At 49.6% G+C, this 19,834-nt stretch overlaps 1 protein-coding gene across 1 annotated transcript in view; it reads left to right on the plus strand.

The window, feature by feature from the left end:
• Positions 1–19,834, plus strand: part of LOC146821354 (uncharacterized) — a 234,672-nt gene that overhangs the window by 117,679 nt on the left and 97,159 nt on the right. The window contains exon 5 of the mRNA XM_085612299.1: positions 13,563–13,670. Within this exon, the coding sequence (XP_085468425.1) occupies positions 13,563–13,670 (108 nt within the window). The remainder of the gene's footprint in view (positions 1–13,562; positions 13,671–19,834) is intronic.

Raw genomic sequence — 19,834 nt, forward strand, 5'->3', positions numbered from 1 at the left:
CGCTGGTGCTGTACAAGTCCCTTGGCCGCTCCCCTAATAGTCGCCTTACCAGCCTTCCACAGGACGGCCGCGTAAGAAACAGAGCCCGCGTTGTGGTGATAGTAGCTAGAGATCTCGTCTCCTACCGACTTCCGAAAGTCCTTATCCTGTAGGAACCAAGCGTTCAGGCGCCACACCGGGCGGGCGGAGAAGGGAGGCGGGCCAAGGGCCAGAAGCAATGGAGAGTGGTCCGAGAGGCCCCTAGGAAGAATGCGGGCATCCTGAACCCCCGCGCATTTGGTAGACGGGACAAGGATTAAATCAATTCGAGCGTGCGAGTGGTGCGCCGCCGAGGTATGGGTGTATTGGCGGGCCTGCGGGTGCCAGACCCTCCACACATCACATAGGCCCTGGGCCTCAGCCCAGCCCGACAGCTGCTTCGCGCGGGCGGCTCTGGCAAGGGAGATCGGACCCGTCGCATCCATGCTAGGCGTGTAGACAGCATTAAAATCCCCCCCAAGAACGAGCGCCCCCGCCGGGAGTGTTGGAAGTAAGGCTGCAGTGTAGGAGAGGACGGTTTGCAACAGGGACGGCGCCGCATACAAGGATATAAGGGTGAATGGCCGCCCCTCGAGAGTACCACATACGGCAACAGCCATACCTTGGGAGTCGAAATGCACCTGGGCTAGAACAAAGGGAAAAGTCCGCCTGAACAGGATAGCCACTCCCCGGGAACCCCTAGCAGAGCCTGAGTGCCACACCCTATCGTACCTGTAGCGGGCAAGGAAGGGACAGTTATTGCCAAGAAGATGGGTCTCCTGCAGAAGGAGGACATCAATCCCCATACGCTGCGCGTACATAAGAACCGCCATGCGTTTGAAACGGTCCAAAAGGCCGTTGACATTCCACGACAAAATACGCATGGCGGCCCTAGGAATGATAGTGTCAGCCATAACCCCAAGCAGGGGCACCCGGTGCACGCGGAAGGGGGGCATCCTCAGTGCGCGCACCCAGCAGGGAAACCAGGGGGGACGCAGGCGCAGGGCCTCCCCAAAGGGAGAGACACCGGGAAAGCAGGTCAGCGGGCAGGTCAGGAACGCAACGATGCCATTGGACAACAACCTTGAGGAGGATATCACCAGTCAACATAATCCTCTCTAGAAGAAGGAAACAACCCCAAAACAACCCCAACCCCCCACCCCCCACCCTATACTTCGAAAACAGAAGCATCTGTCGACCTAACTCTAAAGAACAACTACCAAGCTAGAACGCTCGGGCTTGAGCGCATAGTGGACCCCTCCACAGATCGGATCATGACTAAATCCCCTGCCCTGGCCGAGAGCTATCCCTAAAGTGGGGCACGGAAGTCCAAACGCTGGCACTGGCTGCCTGGTAGATCACTCCCAAGCCTCCCAACAAACCACCCCCAACAAGAGACAGTCAGATAACTGGACTGCGGGAGAGGTCCGAGGTGTCCATTTGCGCAGCAGGTGGAACCGCAGAGCCCAACCGCAGAGGGGATCCGGCCCAGCTTCCAGCAGCCGCGGGACCGGCAGGGGCGTCCGAAGAGGCGGGCGAAGCTCTAGAGGCCCGACGCGGCCGTCCCATGGAGCGCGTGGCCACCACCTCTCCCTCCGCGCGCCCCCGGGGCACTGTGCGCCTCCGTCGACGGGTTCTTGACGGTCTGGACACTGCCTGTCCCCTGCGGCTCATCGATGGTGAGCCCTGTCCGGATCGATGCAGAGGATGCTCCTCCGTCAGCCAAGTCCAAGCTGCTCGAGGCATATAAAAAAAAATGGCTTTGTGCTGAAAGATGACCCGGAGACGGGCCGGGAACTGAAGTTGGTATTGGAGGCCCAGAGCCCGCATCTTCTGCTTCACCTCCGTGTAGGACCGCCGCAGCTCCTGGACCTCCCGAGTGTAATCCGGGAAGATCATTATATTATGATTCTGGTATGTAAGAGTTTCAGCACGCCGGGCCTCGCGGAGAATAGCGTCCCTGTCTCTGAAATTAAGGATCTTTAGAATGAAGGGGCGGGGGGGTGCCCCCGGAGGCCTAGGAGCCAAGGAGCGGTGGGCCCTCTCCACCACAAACCAGGCCGACAGGCTGCCCGCAGGCATCCAGGATTTAAACCAGCGCTCCAAAAAGTCATCCGCCCGGCCCGACTCGGCCCCCTCCGGAAATCCCATCAGGCGGAGGTTGCCGCGCCGCGCCCGGTTTTCTGCATCCTCGGCCCGGCGATGCAGCTCCTTAGAGTGGGTGGTGAGCTCCCGTAATTGGTCCTGCAGCTGGCGGATATCATCCTCAGCAGTCGAGATTCTCGATTCGGCCTCAGAGATGCGGGTGGTGGCATTGCGCAAGTCGTGTCGGAGGAGGGCAACATCCACCTTGACCTCCCCGACCATACCCTCCAGGGAAGAGCGGGACGCGTTGATGGCCTGCAAGATGGCGGACAGATCTGTAGCAGGGGCCGCCTCCCCGGTCGGGCCAGTCCCCCTCTCCGAGGTCGTAAATTGTTCAATCCTGGTTTGGGTGGCCGCAGGCGTCGGTCTAGAGGCCCTGTCCTTGCCCATGGTGACCCCACTTCAGCCTGTGAGGGACAGCCGTACCCACCGATTGGCCCTGCAGTAGATCTCAGTGGTCCCACCAGGACCAGGGAACTGGGCGGCAGGAGGGAGAACGTGCAGTCGGGGCCTCTACTCGCCTGGGCAGCCCGTCGGCTCAAGCCCCGCAAATCACCTCCCGGGGCGCTGCCCGATATGGCAGCCGAGCCGCCCCCAGGGACTGCCGCTGATTCGCGACCCGCCCCCGCCCAGTGCCGCTGTCTGTAGTGGGGCCTCAGTGCCCACTCACTCCACACGGGTGTCCAAGCGTTGCAGGGCGGCCCCCGGGAGCGCGGGCGGAGGGGGAAATGGAATCAGCCCTCCTGACCGCCGGCCCGATAAGCGGAGAGAACCTCACGCCACGCAGCGCCCCTCCATGGGCCGGGACCCGCACCCCCAAAAGGGCGGCTCCAGCGGAGGGGGGGGGGGGAGGGGGGGGGGCGTCAGGCGAAGGAGTGCCGGTCCTCTCCCAGGAGGCTCCTCTAGATCCCCCTCACAGCTCCGATGGCCCTTCCGCCTACCCCCGCCGCGCCGCACTCACAGGCAACCACCTGTCGTCAAGCCACCCCCCAGGACCAGCTCCACGTCTTCACAACCCTCGGACCCCCCAGGCAGGGTTAGCTCTCGCCTCGTGGGGGGTGGGGGGGAGAGCACCCCGCGATCCCGGCAGCCGAGCGCCTCCTCCTCGCCTCCGAAGGCCCGGGGCCCAGACACCTCGTGGGCGCCGCGGGCTCTAGTGGCTGCCTTCCCCGGTCTCTGCTCCAGGCTTGCCGCGTCCGTGCCCCGGGCCCGCTACGATGTCGTTCAGCGGCACCCGGGGAGGGCCGGATCTCACCAAACTGGGACCCAAGGATGCGGGTCTGCTCCGTGCCCCAATGTGCCCGCTAAAGCTCGGCCAGGGCAGCTCAGGACGGAGCAGGCAGAAAGAAACGGGGCCGGGCGCCCGGAGCCGCACCGCTAAGCGGCCATGATGGTCAGGCGCCCCCTAGCGCTAGTTTTCCAGGTTTTAATAGATTGTGGCATCTGGCCCAGTTTAGCCATCTCTTCAAAGAGATTTACCATGTGTGGAATCAGTTTATCTTGATATGCCTTATAGAAAGCAACAGTTAATCTGTCTGCCCCAAGGGGCCTTTTCGTTAGGCATTTATTTTAGTGCTGCTAATATTTCTGTAGGCCTTAAGGGGGCTACAGGTCTCTCTCTGTCGTTATTCTCCAGTCATGTCATAGCTATATGTGCAAGATATTCCTCATCTGATTCCGAGGCAGAGAACGCCTTAGAGCTATATAAGCCTGTCTAATAACTGGCAAAAGCCTCCAATATCTCTGGTGTGCTATCCACCAGTTCACCACTTTCGTTGTAAATGTTTGAGATGTATCCATCACCTCTGGCGGGTCTAATTGTCGCTGCTAAGGTGGCGCTGGGTCTGCCTCCCTCCGCATAAACCCTAGCTATGGCATATTTCCCTAGGTGCTTAACTTCAGTTTCTGCCAACTCATTATACTCATCAATCTGAGCTCTAATTTGCGCGAGTATCTGGGGCTTCCCCTCTACCTGGAGCCTACCCTCCAATGTTTTTTGTTTTTATAATCAAATTTTATTGATTTTAAACACTTACAAACAGTTCAGCAAAATCACGGATAGCAGATATTCATTTACATCTTCAAAAACTCTGTGACCCCAATTCAGCACCCCTCGGGGAATACAACCACAGGAAAACTGGAAGCGACGTTAATTTCCTTCAACAGCACCCAGCCATTTAACCCACACCCTCCAATGTTTTAAGCGTGTTCTCAACCTTTTGTAATTAAGCACAAATAGATTTTAAAACCCCAGCATGTTTAGAGATCGTCATTCCCCTTATGTAAATTTTAAAAGTCTTCCAGATGGAGCCCATAGTAGATACACTGCCCAAGTTCATGGCAAAGAATTTGTCAATTGCGTTGCCCAGGTCTGCACGGAAAACTGTATCCAATAGCAAGTATTGAGGAAACCGCCATGCATCGCAAGTTGTTGCTTAGATTATTTAGCATTATCTGAAGAGTTACTGGGGAATGGTCAGATAATGTACGTGCCAAATGCGTGCAGTCCTATATGAAAGGGAGCAGTCCGCGCAAGGCATACCATTAGTCTATTCTAGTGTGCGTTTCATGGACAGAAGATTAGTGCATGTACTCCCTGTCCGAAGGGAGAACGATGACACCAGACATCGCAGAGACCCTCCCCCTCAGCAATACCGGCTATTGCACTTGCAGCTTTAGATGGGCGCCTAGGGGCCCCTTTTGACCTGTTCAATTCGGGGTGCTGTACGTAATTGAAGTCGCCCCCCAAGTCATGGCATTTGAAAGTGTCTCATTATTTTGTCTTGTAGTGCATGATAAAATTGTGGATCATCGTAATTTGGCCCCTAGACCCCCCCCCCCCAGCAATACATTAAAGTTCTCTTTACAGCACTTTGCCAACACATACCTGCCCCCTGTGTCCACTTCTATTTTATGTATATGTTAGCCTGAATTCCTACAAACCCAGATGAGCACACCTCTAGCATGGGAAGTAAATCCGGATGATATGCATGTGTCTTTCATTCTTCTAGGGGTCAGTAGCCCTGATTTTTGGGGTAAGGTGTGTTTCTTGTAAGATAGCGACATCAATATCATGCCTATACAAATAGGCCACCACTTAACGTATCTTTTTCTGATCATTAAGGCCCCTGACATTCCAAGACATAAATCTGATATTGGTTCTAGCTTTAGGGGGCTGCGACATGTGTTAATTTACGTATCCAATCTGACTTATCACGCAATATATATTCAGCAACGTATTTTGTTGTGTACATTTCATGCTGACATAGCATAAAGACTGCTGCGTAAAAAGAACTCCCCGTCCCCTGCCCACTCAATATCAAAACAATTAGACATGGCACTTTTATAACGCCCCAAATAACCTCCCTCTCACCCTGAATTAAACCCTCCCACCCAAAAACAGTTTCCCCACAAATACTACCCAGGTGTAATACACTCAGAGGCGGTGGCAGGTAGACCTAAGGTGTTACTAGATAGCCTACGACTGCACACCCGCTATGTTACCATCCAGGCATCCGGTTAATAGTACTGTATACCTATGCAGTAGTTTTACATTATGTGAATCTTTACAGTGTGATTACAGCAAAGCGACTATGACCCAGGCAGTTTAGTGCAGATATTATCTATTATAACTGTTCTGTAACTAGTGTCCCATTTCCACTTACGAAGCTGGTGTGCCCGGCTCAAGCAGATTATCCTGTTCAGAGTCCTCGGGCGCACTGTCCCCCTCCACTGCGGTCAGCTGGGATGGTTTTTGTGATTTTTCAGAACTGTACTTTTTGAGGTCCCTCTGCAATTGGTTAAGATCGCCATATATTTTGGATTTGCCGGCAAAGTTCACCCGTAGTCTAGCCGGGTATAACACTGCGTAGTCTACATTGAGTTCCCTTTGTTTACGCTTTACAGACCCAAATTTCTTGCGTGCCTCCTGTACCTGCGGAGTAAAGTCCGGGAAGAGGGCTAATTCTGATCCCTCGTATTTAAGTACTTTCAGATCTATAGCGCATCTCAACGCTGCATCTCTGTCTCTATAGTTAAGGATTCTCGCAATCAGAGTGCGAGGTGCAGCACCAGGACGAGGACTGGGGCCCAGTTTGCGATAGGCTCGCTCGACATCAAACACCTCTGAGAAAGTTTCACGGCTCAACAGAGTCACTAGTAATTCCATGTTTCTTGTAGCTGTGATCTCAGGTAGGCCCAGTATGCGCACATTAATACGCCTAGAGCCTAGAGCGCGCTTCAAGATCTTCGGCTTTGTTGCGCATTGTTGTTAGTAACTTCGACATTTGTTTCTGCGCTGTCCCCATTTCGGTTTGTGCGTCCCCAGCATCCGATATTCTGCGCTCTGGCCGCAGTCCGCAGATGCCCCGATGAGTGGATCAATTTACCAGGTCCTCAGGGGCGCACCCGCTCCACACCCAGGCCCAACCAGATGCACGCAAGGAGCCTCTCTATGGGGGCAGGCCAAGGCTCAGACATATACTATTCCTGCCAGTGCGAGGATCAATAATCTTCTGTCTGGATCCGTAGCAATTATTCTTGGGCTACGCAGAACAGGGCCAGAGGGCAAGGGGGCACCGCAAAAGGAGAGTGGCACAATCTCCTGACCCCAGAACAGCCACCGGCTGCCACGAGAGAGGAGAGGGGCAGGGAACCACCACTGCAGCAGACGCAGCAGACGCAGGGGAGCACAGGTATGCTTCTACTAAATGTCCTTTATTCAAACCGTGGTGCTCGTGGATGCAACACTAGTGCCACGCTGTGAACTAGGCCCCACAGTTCACGCGCTGGGTCCGTCGTAGTGTCTTGCCGTGCAGTGATTATTCCCACACGCAGTCCCCGCAATGAGGCTCCGCCGAGCCTCACGGTCACTGTGATGCGCTATATAGCGCTCGGAGAATCAGGGCAGCCCGGGGTGTGAGCGTTGTGGGCCCCCATACTTTGCATAGAACCGGCAGTCGCACACGTGGGGGAGGCACAAGCAAGGTCTACGCACGGGGTCCAGGACAATCCCCCACGCAGATCGTATTGGAGACAGTGTTCTACGGGCATACAGTGCAGCGGCCACAGCACACACACTAGGCGCCCGCAATCCCTGCAGGGCCCGAAAAGTCTTATCGCGGGTTCTCTCTGTCGGCAGGCACCGCCACACCACAGTCTGCAAAAACCAAAGGAAATGATGGATGGAGTGTTGAACATTGCAAGCACTCACCCCCAGTCAACTGATCTGGGTTTAATCCATCACCATTCTTTAGCCCACTCTGCCACCCCAGTTCAGACATGGCCATATGCAAATCAGTCTGACCCTGTACCTCATGGGAACAGTCCAGCCCGAACTGCCAAGCCATGTCTTCCCTGGACCGGAAACAAGCTTCCTAGGACCGGTTTTTGGCATTTCAGTCGTCTTCAGCCAGGCTTGCTTGAATCCAGTGGCAAAGTGAGCAAGGGACTCACGTCTGAGCATACCCTGCCAACTTATGGCGAACAAAGCAAAAACCAAAGGAAATGATGGACGGAGTGTTGAACATTGCAAGCACTCACCCCCAGACAACTGATCTGGGTTTAATCCATCACCGTTCTTTAGCTCACTCTGCCACCCCAGTTCAGACATGGCCATATTCAAATCAGTCTGACCCTGTGCCTCATGGTAACAGTCCAGCCCGAACTGCCAAGCCATGTCTTCCCTGGACCGGAAACAAGCTTCCTAGGACCGGTTTCTGGCATTTCAGTCGTCTTCAGCCAGGCTTGCTTGAATCCAGTGGCAAAGTGAGCAAGGGACTCACGTCTGAGCATACCCTGCCAACTTATAGCGAACAAAGCAAAAACCAAAGGAAATGATGGACGGAGTGTTGAACATTGCAAGCACTCACCCCCAGTCAACTGATCTGGGTTTAATCCATCACCGTTCTTTAGCACACTCTGCCACCCCAGTTCAGACATGGCCATATGCAAATCAGTCTGACCCTGTGCCTCATGGGAACAGTCCAGCCCGAACTGCCAAGCCATGTCTTCCCTGGACCGGAAACAAGCTTCCTAGGACCGGTTTCTGGCATTTCAGCCGTCTTCAGCCAGGCTTGCTTGAATCCAGTGGCAAAGTGAACAAGGGTGGCAGAGTGGGCTAAAGAACGGTGATGGATCAAACCCAGATCTGTTGACTGGGTGTGAGTGTTTGATTGGTTCTGATGCTCCGTCCATCACCACCCCCTTTTGTACCGCTTTGCTCGCCATAAGTTGGCAGGGTATGCTCAGACGTGAGTCCCTTGCTCACTTTGCCACTGGATTCAAGCAAGCCTGGCTGAAGACGGCTGAAATGCCAGAAACCGGTCCTAGGAAGCTTGTTTCCGGTCCAGGGAAGGCATGGCTTGGCAGTTCGGGCTGGACTGTTCCCATGAGGCATAGGGTCAGACTGATTTGCATATGGCCATGTCTGAACTGGGGTGGCAGAGTGGGCTAAAGAACGGTGATGGATCAAACCCAGATCTGTTGACTGGGTGTGAGTGTTTGATTGGTTCTGATGCTCCGTCCATCACCACCCCCTTTTGTACCACACCACAGTCTGCAGCAGCGAGTCCGACCAGGGGAAGGCCAGTATCGTTCTCCCTGCGTTCACGAGGCAGCAGCTCCAGAGTCGAGTTGCAATTCTGTGTCATGCATCCTCCGCCACACAATGCACTCCCCAGGCCTCAGGAAGACCGCCGCTGCGTCACTCGGCACCGCCAGGGACAGGAACTGATTTAAAGCACCAAACTTTCAGGGATAACAGTTTTTTGCCCGCCGTACAGATTCCGCTACTCTTTATGCCATTATCTTTCTGAATGGCACAGATATTTACAGGATAGTATGGGCGGCTGCCAGAGCTCGCTCAGGCTACAGCCACATATGCTAGATCTAATGGCTTTGTCAATGTTTTTATAGCCATGTGTTACAGCAGCGAGGCTTACAGATTAAGGAACTTTCCAACTCTTATGCACTTTTAATTCAGCTCTTTTTTTCTGAGTATTTTACTTTTTTACTTGGTAAGGAAATGTTTCACAATACTCACAATGCTTGGGTTTATGTTTTCCAACATAATTGGCTCCGCTGAACTTTTTGTGGGCAATCCCATTTTCCCACACCTAAACAAAATTTATGATTGCAGGAAACCCAGGTACATAGTGGACTTTCCACAGATTTTGTTCCCCTCTAAGAATGTAGTTGCTAAGAGTTCCTCTAAATTGTGATCTGTCGTTTGCTTGCATGGACAGCAATCTCTGCACCCCAAAATATCACTTAAGTTAAGCAAAGATTTCTCTGACTTGGCCCAAAAGATAGCAAACTTTCTCTAATGGTCTTTGGGTTCTTTGGTTCCAGGTGATGTAGATGAAGGTCTTCTTAAAAACTATTTCGACCTGTCTATTTTAAACACCTACCAATTGATTTTTATGATGTAAGGATTGTCAGGATGAATTTTCGTTAAGGGCAATCTAGATTCATCCTAGGATTGTCTCTTTCAGGGGCAATATCCTCCTTCAAGGTCCCCTATATTTTGCTTTTCTGCTTCCTCTCCCTGTATTTCTGTCCTCTATTAGTTGATGTTAACTCCAGCCTCCATTCCAATTAAATCCATGCCCTGCACTACACTCCCCTCTTCCCTACCTCCTCCCCCCCTTCTGTGTTTATACGATTCCTCTAGCCTATTTATTTATTTTTACTGACAGGGTCGCAGGCTGAAATCCCATCTTTTCTCCATCTTTCTTTCTGACCTTTGCTCCATAATTCTGCATTTCTTTCCTTCCTTCTGTTGAACAAGCACTGACGTTCTGTGCCCACCCAGCTTCCACTTGTTTCTTCTCTTTTGCTCACTTTATTTTTCCTACATTACCTACTGTTTCTCCTTCTTCTTCACCATTCTCTCCTGTTTCACCTCCCAACTAGGGCTACAGTAGAATTAGAAACTTCTGCAATCCGCTACTCTTTTTTTCACTTTCCTTGTGATCGAGTGCAGTTATTGACCCCCCCCCCCCGCCCCCCCCACAAGGGTCTTGCTGCCCCCTCTCGCCACCTGGTCATAAACATATCTTTGTCTGCAAGATTGACTGCAACCTCCAAGTCGACCGAGATCTTGAAAATAGGTGGTCTGTCTTCTCATAATCTGTTTTTCACAGACGTCACCCAGACCTCAGCCACTTGCTGCACCACATACCTCTTCCTGTCTGCCCCATGCCATTAGGCACATTGGGAGATTTTCCACCCAAGGACGCTCCAGTAGAAGTCGCTTTTCCCAGTAGTCTCCATGTACACGTCACCTGGTGGCATGCTGTATGTGCGCTGCTATGTAATATAACACCAGGTCTGCTTTATCGGGTTTCAGAACCCCCAGGCGTACTTGGCTTCATTTACCAGTCCTTAGGCAACTCAGAAGACTGCCAATCTCCTTGAAAGTATTCGGCACATCGAGTTTGAGGAGTAGAAACACACAAAGGGAGAAACATCATATTAGAAATGGCTATCCTTACTATTAATTACAACAGAAACATATTCTAAAATCCTATTCAGGTCCTAAGGCCATCCAGCACCTCACCCATATTATAGGAGTATTGTTTCACTCCTGTATGCGCCACCTAGGCTCCTATTTACCAACATTTACCCACCTCCCACCTCAGTCTCATTTTCGGGCACTCCTCCAGGCTCCAACCAACTAGTTCTGTAGGCAGTAACACCGCAAATGTAGCCCTATTGACCTGTAAATGTGACACCCCTCTAATGCATGCAGCTCAGATAAGTCTGGGAATTGAAGGATTCATTTTTAATTTGAAGGTAATATGCGGCATTGAATTGGAAATTGTTTCTTTCTAAGCTTTTTGTAGTAATGGGATCAAGAATTCTGTTGGAAACAACATCAGTGGCTGTCTTTTGTTCAGCCAGCTTGCTACTACTTGGATCCCTTCCTCCTTGGAGATGTTAGTGTGACCAGATTTAGTGTCTAGGAAAACTAAAATTTCCTGATCCATGTTGAAGAGGATATTGTAAATTTGTATATCACTGTTGATACTCACATAGCTAAATTTGTCTTTTTGTTGGTTCCTTATTGTCTTTGAATTTCTCAGGGTTGTTAGGTGTTGTAGAAGGAATAAGCTAATGACGATGTCAGGGTAGAGGTGTAGGTGGAGCTACTCTATAGAGTGCGTCATGGTGAATCTGTAGTCCTCATTAACAGATGGTTTAGATTGGGAATCTCCAGGTTGTTGGCAAATGTGTGTTAGGGATGTGCTTTTCTTTGCCCCGGCTGTTTATAGTATGAGGTACTAATTTGTTTAACTTGTTCTGTGTTGACTGAAAATTGCATTGTGTGGTTATTTTGAGAAGCTAATGTTGTGCGGTGTTTGCGGATGGTGGATGTACATGGTATCAAGTAGAGCTAGTGTGTGGAGAGGGGGAAGTGCTTTGTTGGTTTGTGATGGTATTCTTGCTCTAGTCCTGAGTTCTGCCACTCTGCAGCTGGTTGTTGGGCAAATGGTTACTGCCATCTGGGAATCACTTCATGAGCTCTACCTTGCCACCCACTCTCAATTTTACATTTGCTCTTCCCGTTTCTGATCAGGTTGGGATAGTTTCTCTTTCTATATGTTTCTTTCCAAATCGTAGATGGAACATCAACCATGTCCTACTGTTGACCCTGCTAGCTTCTGTGTGGAGTGTTGAAACGTCGTCAACTGTTTTGTTATGAATTGTTAATGCTTAAGTGGAGTGAAGATATTGCAAGATCTGACACTGTTTTATGTCTTTTTATTTGATTATTTGACACCACTCCGTTGCACTAATACCCACCTTCGTACAATAATTCATTATTTATATTCAGTAAATATATTTTTGGTTTATTATAAATCTCAGAAGGCCCCTTTTGCCATCTCAGGAACATTAACTATTATGGAGGACTCACAGACATAGCAAAATTAGCACAGCCAATATTTCCAGATGGGGCATTGTTTTTTTATCGCATTCTTCACCTGATTTCCTCTTGGAATAAAGAGAAGCCTTACTTATATGCAGGGGCCAATGGTAGCTTGCATTTTGGATGTAGTTGAATCGTGAGGCCGGAGGAGGAAGGACAATGAGATGTGAAAGAGTTTCTTCATGTTAAGGTGTGGTAAGCAGAAGAGAACACTTGGAAGTTGGAGGGTGAATTGGTCACTCTTATTTTAAAACTGATATATACCCTAAGTTAAGAATAGACAACAACCTAATCTTCTGGCAAGACTGGTCTCAAACAGGTTATAACTTGATCCAAAACCTATACAGGGACTCCTCGCCCAAGGCATTCTCTGTACTACAAACCGAGAAGGACCTATCTAACGTGGACTTATACAAGTTTCTGAAACTTAAAGTCCAAATATCTAAACATCCGATGAGCCTAGTACACACCTCTTTCCCTTCAAATTGGCACAGCTCCTCCAAACCGGTCACGCAGTATCCAACATATATAAATTACTCCTCTCCAAGCCAGGAAAGAACAATACAGTCAATTAAAAGAAATGGCAAGCAGAAGCCAACTCCACATCTATCAAATTTAACTGGGGGCGCATACACATAACTCCCTTTAAAAACAAAATATCTCCCATACTCTCTCAAATGAAGTACATGATCATACACAGAGTTTACTGGACTCCAGCCAAGCTATACAAACTCAACCTCATCCAATCGCCCCTGTGCTGGAACGGTGAATCCCACACAGAATCCTTCTGGGATAAGATTTATGATACATAACACACACTCTACATATCACTCCAAACAGAGAATTTACATATATCCTGCTAGGATTCCTTGACCCACATGTACAACAAGATAATGAACAAGACCTCCTTGACTTAATGCTCACCCTAGCATGCAAAATAATCTTGGACAACTGGAAGGAATTAAAACAAGTCAACTTTAAAAAGTGGCAGGAATGGCTAATTTTCGTGAGAGGTGCAGATAACACCGTCCTGCAGCTCTCCACACTGCGCTCAACACACAGAAAAATGTGGAATGCCATGGATGTTTCTCCTTTCATCTATGACCCTCCATGATACCCCTCGAGATTAGAACTTCTCGAGGCACACACTGCCTAATTCTACAGACCCACCTCGAATATATATCACAGATGTCTCTCTCAACGCACACATGGAACAATACTATGAGTCAGTGGCTTTTATTTTACTTTATTTTTCTTTATTTATTCATTCATTAATCATTTTGTTACTGATGTACTTTATGGTAATGATGTACTTTGTGTTACTTAGATGCATATTTTTCGCTCTTTTTTTAACTTTTCCAAACATTTTCAACAAAAACTATTTGAAATAAAAAAACTGATAAATACCAACAAACCGACTTTTAATTACATTTTAGATTTAAAGGTAAACTGTCTGTTTGTCCAACAGCCTTTCCGGCTCTCGATTTCGACAATGGTTTGAAGGTGGAGCATGAACTAGCATCAAGTTTGATGGCTCATCAAGATGCAGATGTAACAGAAAGCAACAGCAGCTCAGGTAATGGGCATACACTCACAGGGTATCAACTCTCCAGAAATAATTAAATTGCAAAGCTATGGCAGTTAGTAATTTCTTCACACTAAAGGTGCATAGAAAATATTTATTGACATAGCCATTAGGTCTGGTTTGTTTTTAGGTATAAAGGTTTTTGTTATATTGTTAAATTAGTCAGAGGTTGCATTATATGTTTAGATGCACAAACAGAAAACACAAAGAGACACAGTTATGCACACAAAAAAAACCCGGTGCACATACGCAGCCACACCACACACGAAGATATATATGAGGACAGACAGCACTCATGTAGCTACATGTAACCGCAGGTGGGTGTAAGTTGGATGCATGTGTCGCTTGAGGGCTCTGTGATTGTATATGAGGATAAATGTCATGCCCCGGGACACGAACTCTGATCCACAGACGAACCAGTATTTAAGGAGGCTAGGCGCGCACAATTGCGCTTAGCGTTCTAGCTTAGTTGCCTGATTTGGTCCGAGTGTTGAATGCCTGGCTTCCGGAAAGATTGCTTCCTGTTTCCGGAGTAGCGTGAATCCTTGCGGGTTCTTTTCGAGCGGTTTTGGCGTGCTTGCAAGACGCCAAAGTATTACCGTTGCGAGCTCTCCTGTTCCACCTTAGAGCTCGCTTGTGTGTGCCATTGTTTGTCGTCCATTAGTACGCCCTTTTTTCCGTTTCCCATTGCTGCTTCTCAGACGCAGTGCGAGCACCTTGGTGGCGGTAAGATAGTGTGTATAGTGTGCTTGTCGTTTCTTTATCGGTGTCCTTCCCCACTCCGTTCCTCCACCCTGTTTTGTTATTATTTGAGGGTTCAGCTATCCCTTGCATCGTTCAGTCCCACTCAACCATCTAGTTCCTTGTCTTCCCTTTTAATGGGAATTCACTAATTCCTCCGACATCCGGAAGATCCACAACGTCCCACAACAGTCACCCTCATATCTTACAACCCTGGTTCATTTCTCCTCCTTAAGACTGGTGGGATAGTTCTCCTCTGAGAAATCAGTTTCACTAATACGAGGGGGGCTGCTAGCGTGAACCACGAAGTAAGAGCCGATGCACGACTGAAACACGGTAACAGCGCAACGCGCTCCATTTTTCCTATGTGTTTACAAGTCTCTTAAGTATGAGTGAATCTAATCGTTATTGCCTGCTGCTTTCCTGTTAGGTCGTAGCCCACATCCACAGAAGTTCCATTGTACATGCCATTTGTAAATACCAGGAAGAGGAGTTGGAGTGGTTTCCATGAGTGAGTGAAAGACCTATAGTAGCTCAGATGTGATGTATGTTACCATTACATAAGTTCCTCTGACTTGTAGCTTATGTGATTTAGGAAAAACTGGTCATTCTATGCCTATCCTCTCCTGTGTACCTGGTATTCCCCATATTGGTGATTCCCAATCCTGCCAAGAGATTCAGACCCCAGTGGTAGGTGAGCGTGCTGACATTCATTGTTTACTATTTATGTGACAGAGGGAAGAGTGATTAGTTTTCTATTACAGGGTGCATACAGAGAAGACCCACCTTCTTGGACCCTCCGCAACACTACCTCTGAAGTCATACCCTCCTTCCCTTGTTTTGTCACCCTGTTTTCCCTTGGCGTGCCATCCGGTTCTCTAGGGTCTGATAGAGACGGAGGGCCGCAGGGGAAGACAGGGATATATCTTCAGGTTCCTGACGCTCCTGCAGAAGATTCTGAGCACCCTTACAGAACGCTAAGCCTAAAACAGTGTGTTCTGCCCGAGCGTCATGGATTTGGGAACAGTAACGTTGGCTGATGTGGCCAATATGATAGGCAATTTGCAAGGTGAGACCCAGGCCTTAGCAGCAAGGGTAGATGCCCTGCAGGGCCTACAAAGAGCGGGGCCCTCAGGAGAGAGAAGTACTGGCCAACAACCAGTTATCCATGTAACCACCCCCCAGTCCATTCCTCTAGCTCCGCCGGAGCGTTTCGCAGGAGACGCAGCCCGATGTGCCGCTTTCCTGAGTCAATGTCAACTACACTTTTCATGCAAGGCCGCTTGTTTTCCCTCAGATCAGTCTAGGGTGGCGTTCGCCATCTCTTATTTAAGCGGGTCCGCTGCTGATTGGGCTATACCCTTAGTGGATAGAGATGATCCTCTACTATATAACTATGGAGCCTTTAGGAGGGAGTTCCGTAAACTGTTCGATAGACATGTGTATACCCATGCGGCGGATACTGAGTTGCTAGCCTTGAAGCAGGGGAGCCATGATTTGGTCCAGTACATCACTTCCTTTAGGAGACTAGTGGTAGAGGCCAACTGGCCGGAAGAAAAACGAGGTGCACTCTTCTACAGGGGTTTGCGGGATGAATTAAAGGACGCTCTATCCCAAATAGTTGAGTTACCCGAATCCTGTCCTGACCTAATAGACTTAGTGATTCAAATTGATCATAGGTTAAGAGAACGAAAAAACGAAAAGGGAAAAGGGGAACCGAGATATGGACTGTTTAAAGAGAAGAAGAGTGAGCTGCCAAAGTCCGTGGATGAGAGCGAGCCTATGCAAATAGGGATGGTGCGGGGCCCCTTGACGCAAGGAGAAAGGCAGAGAAGAAGGGCCGAGAAATTGTGCATGTACTGCGGTAAAGCCGGTCATTTTGTACGAGCGTGTCCTGTCAAACCGAGCCCTGTTAATCGACAGGGAAACTAGAAAGTCCGGGGTCCTTTGAGACCAGGCTCCCGGGCAGTTCAGGTTGTACGGTCTCCCCCGCTGATCACGACTTGTCCGCCACGTCACATTTCTATGTTTCCGCCTATATCGCCTTGGAACAGCAGGGATTACATGTAAGAATAATGATAGATTCTGGAGCATCAGGAAATTATATGGATGAAGAATGGGCCCGTAACAACCTAATACCCTGTGTACTGAAAGAGGTTTCCAATAGGGTCTCAACTATTGATGGCAGGCCGCTTGTCTCGGGACCGGTAACCCATCAAACAGAGCAGTTGCACATGAGTATAGGACCTCAGCATCAGGAAGACCTGTCCTTCGATCTGATTCATTCACCACACATTCCCGTGTTATTAGGAATCCCATGGCTAAGACTCCACAACCCCATCATAGATTGGGAAAACTCCCTTCTTGAATTTCGCCCTTCCCAAAGTCAAAAGGGAGTGATAGCTGGCACGCTAGCTGACACACCTCCTATGGCAGAAGCACAAGCGTCTGAGCTGCCTACCTGTTACGCCGATTTGAAGGCCGTATTCGACCCCCGAGAAGCAGAATCTCTCCCTCCACATAGGGTGTACGATTGCCGAATAGACCTAGAAGCGGGGGCTAGAATACCTTGCAGTCGTGTATACTCACTAACAGAAAAGGAAAACGTGTATCTACGACAGTACCTCGATGACATGCTGGAAAAGGGGTTCATCAGATCTTCACGCTCCCCGGCCTCTTCTGCATTGTTTTTCATTCCCAAGCGGGAAGGGGGATTGAGATGTTGTATTGACTATCGACGGTTGAATCAAGTCACCATCAAGAACCGTTACCCGTTGCCCCTCATTTCCTCCCTCCTTGACAGGGTGAGAGGCGCACAGTACTTCACGAAATTAGATCTACGTGGTGCATACCATCTTGTGCGAGTCAAGGAGGGAGATGAGTGGAAGACAGCATTTTGCACCAAATACGGGCTATATGAGTATTTAGTCATGCCCTTTGGGCTTTGTAATGCTCCTGCAGCATTTCAATTTTTCATTACTGAAGTGCTCAGAAATATGCTAGAAGATTATGTCATAGCCTACATTGACGATCTCTTGATTTATTCTGCCTCCCTGTCAGAACACATAATGCATGTACGGAAGGTATTAGAACGCTTACATGACAACAAATTGTACTGTAAACTAGAGAAGTGCTCTTTCCACACTCAAGAGGTGCCCTTTCTAGGTTTTGTGGTGTCTCCATGGGGTTTGGCAATGGATCCTGGTAAGGTGAAGGCTGTCTTGTCCTGGCCAGCGCCTAAGACGGTCAAAGAGTTGCAAAGCTTCTTGGGTTTTGCCAACTTTTATCGAAGGTTTATCAAGAATTTTTCTGATTTGGCATCGCCACTTACGGCCCTCTTGAAGAAGGGAGTTATCTATACCTGGTCCAGAACAGCTGAGAATGCATTCCAACAATTGCGTCTTTCTTTCACTCGAGCTCCCGTTCTTCACCACCCTGATCCGGCCCTGCCTTTTATTGTGGAGGTTGATGCTTCGCAAGTGGCCGTGGGGGGCGTACTCAGTCAGAGAGACCCTGTTAGTGGCCTCAATCACCCAGTGGCCTATTTTTCACACAAATTTACCCCGGCGGAATACAATTACGCGGTAGGTGAAAAGGAGCTTCTTGCTATAAAAAAGGCTTTTGAAGAATGGCGTCAGTATTTATTGGGGGCTAGGCATCAAACAACAGTCCTGACAGATCACCGCAACCTCCAATATTTGACATCCGCCAAAGCGTTGTCTATGCGGCAAATATGGTGGTCACAGTTCTTTTGCGAGTATGACTTTTGTATTCACTACCGTCCAGGGCGGAAAAATGGGAAGGCGGATACTTTATCTCGCTTAGGGTTTGATCACCCCGAACTGCCTTTGGAAGCCCCGACTATAGTTCCTAAGGAAGCCATCGTAGGTGGGGTTCTCTCTGAAGAAATGTTTCTCACCCAGGTTAGGCAGAGTCAGTCATCAGCAGAAATGGGGGGTGTTGTGGGTTCTCAGCCCACTACCATTCAGAACGGATACGTATGTGTACAAGGGGGAATAGTTTTACCCACTAGGGAACTACAGCAACAGGTGTTGGATTGGTACCACTCCCATACATTGGCAGGCCACCCAGGAATTAAAAAGACTACTCAGACAGTGCGAGAACGATTCTGGTGGCCGCGCATGCTGAAGGACATTATGACATATGTTAAGACGTGTCATGTATGTGCCCAGTCCAAAATCTCCCGCCAAAACCCAGTGGGCTTACTCCTGCCTCTCCCTGCTCCGCCGGGACCCTGGCATACTGTATCCCTTGATTTTGTTGTCGAGTTGCCGGTGACCCAAAACCACAACACTACCTTGCTAGTGGTGGTGGATATGTTTACTAAAACAGCTCATTTTGTTCCCTTGAGGGGGTTGCCTACTGCCAGTGAACTAGCTTCAGTGTTCCTACGAGAAATCGTCCGTCTACATGGAATTCCCTCCGTGCTGGTGTCTGATAGGGGGGCCCAGTTTGTGTCCCGGTTTTGGAAATGTTTGTGCTCCTTGCTTGGTATAGATGTCAGGTTGTCCTCTAGTCATCACCCCCAATCCGACGGGCAGACTGAGAGGGTTAACCAATGCTTCGAACAGTACATACGAACACAGGCACTGCAGAAACCTATAGAATGGGATGAATGGGTGTGGGTGGCAGAAATCGCATATAACAACAGCCCCCATTCCTCTACAGGCTACTCACCCTTCTATAGTTCTCACGGATTCCATCCCAAGTTGTTACCTACTGGAGTGTCCCAGGAAGGCCCTACCCCGGCGGCCAATGAATTTATCTCACGGCTGCGAGAAATCCATAGTTGCACCCGGGAGAACCTGGAAGCCGCAAAGATAGCGTATAAGGAGGGGGCTGATCTTCATAGACGGTTAGAACCTATCTATGAACCGGGGGATAAGGTGTGGCTTTCCACTAAACATCTGGCACTCCGTGGTCCACGCAAGTTCAACCCTGCCTACATAGGCCCATACAAGGTACACAGTGTGATTAATCCAGTGGCTGTGAAACTGGAATTACCTACCTCCTTCAAGATACATCCAGTGTTCCACGTTTCTCTGGTAAAGCCTGTGGAGTCAGGCACCCGGCTCCCGCGTCGTCCACCTCCAGTCTCTCTTTCAGATCCCTCTGAGTATGAAGTAGAATCCATAGTGGATTCGCGATTGGTGAAGAATACACTCCAATACCTTGTACATTGGAAGGGATATGGAGTGGAGGAACGTACGTGGGAGCCGGTCGCTAATGTCCACGCCCCTCGACTTGTACGCCTGTTTCACATGCGGCATCCTGATAAACCCAAGACGGGGGGGGGCCGTTGTGGGGGGAGTGTGCTGTCATGCCCCGGGACACGAACTCTGATCCACAGACGAACCAGTATTTAAGGAGGCTAGGCGCGCACAATTGCGCTT

Source organism: Triturus cristatus, chromosome 6 (genome assembly GCF_964204655.1).
Source record: "Triturus cristatus chromosome 6, aTriCri1.1, whole genome shotgun sequence".
NCBI classification, from domain to species: domain Eukaryota; kingdom Metazoa; phylum Chordata; class Amphibia; order Caudata; family Salamandridae; genus Triturus; species Triturus cristatus.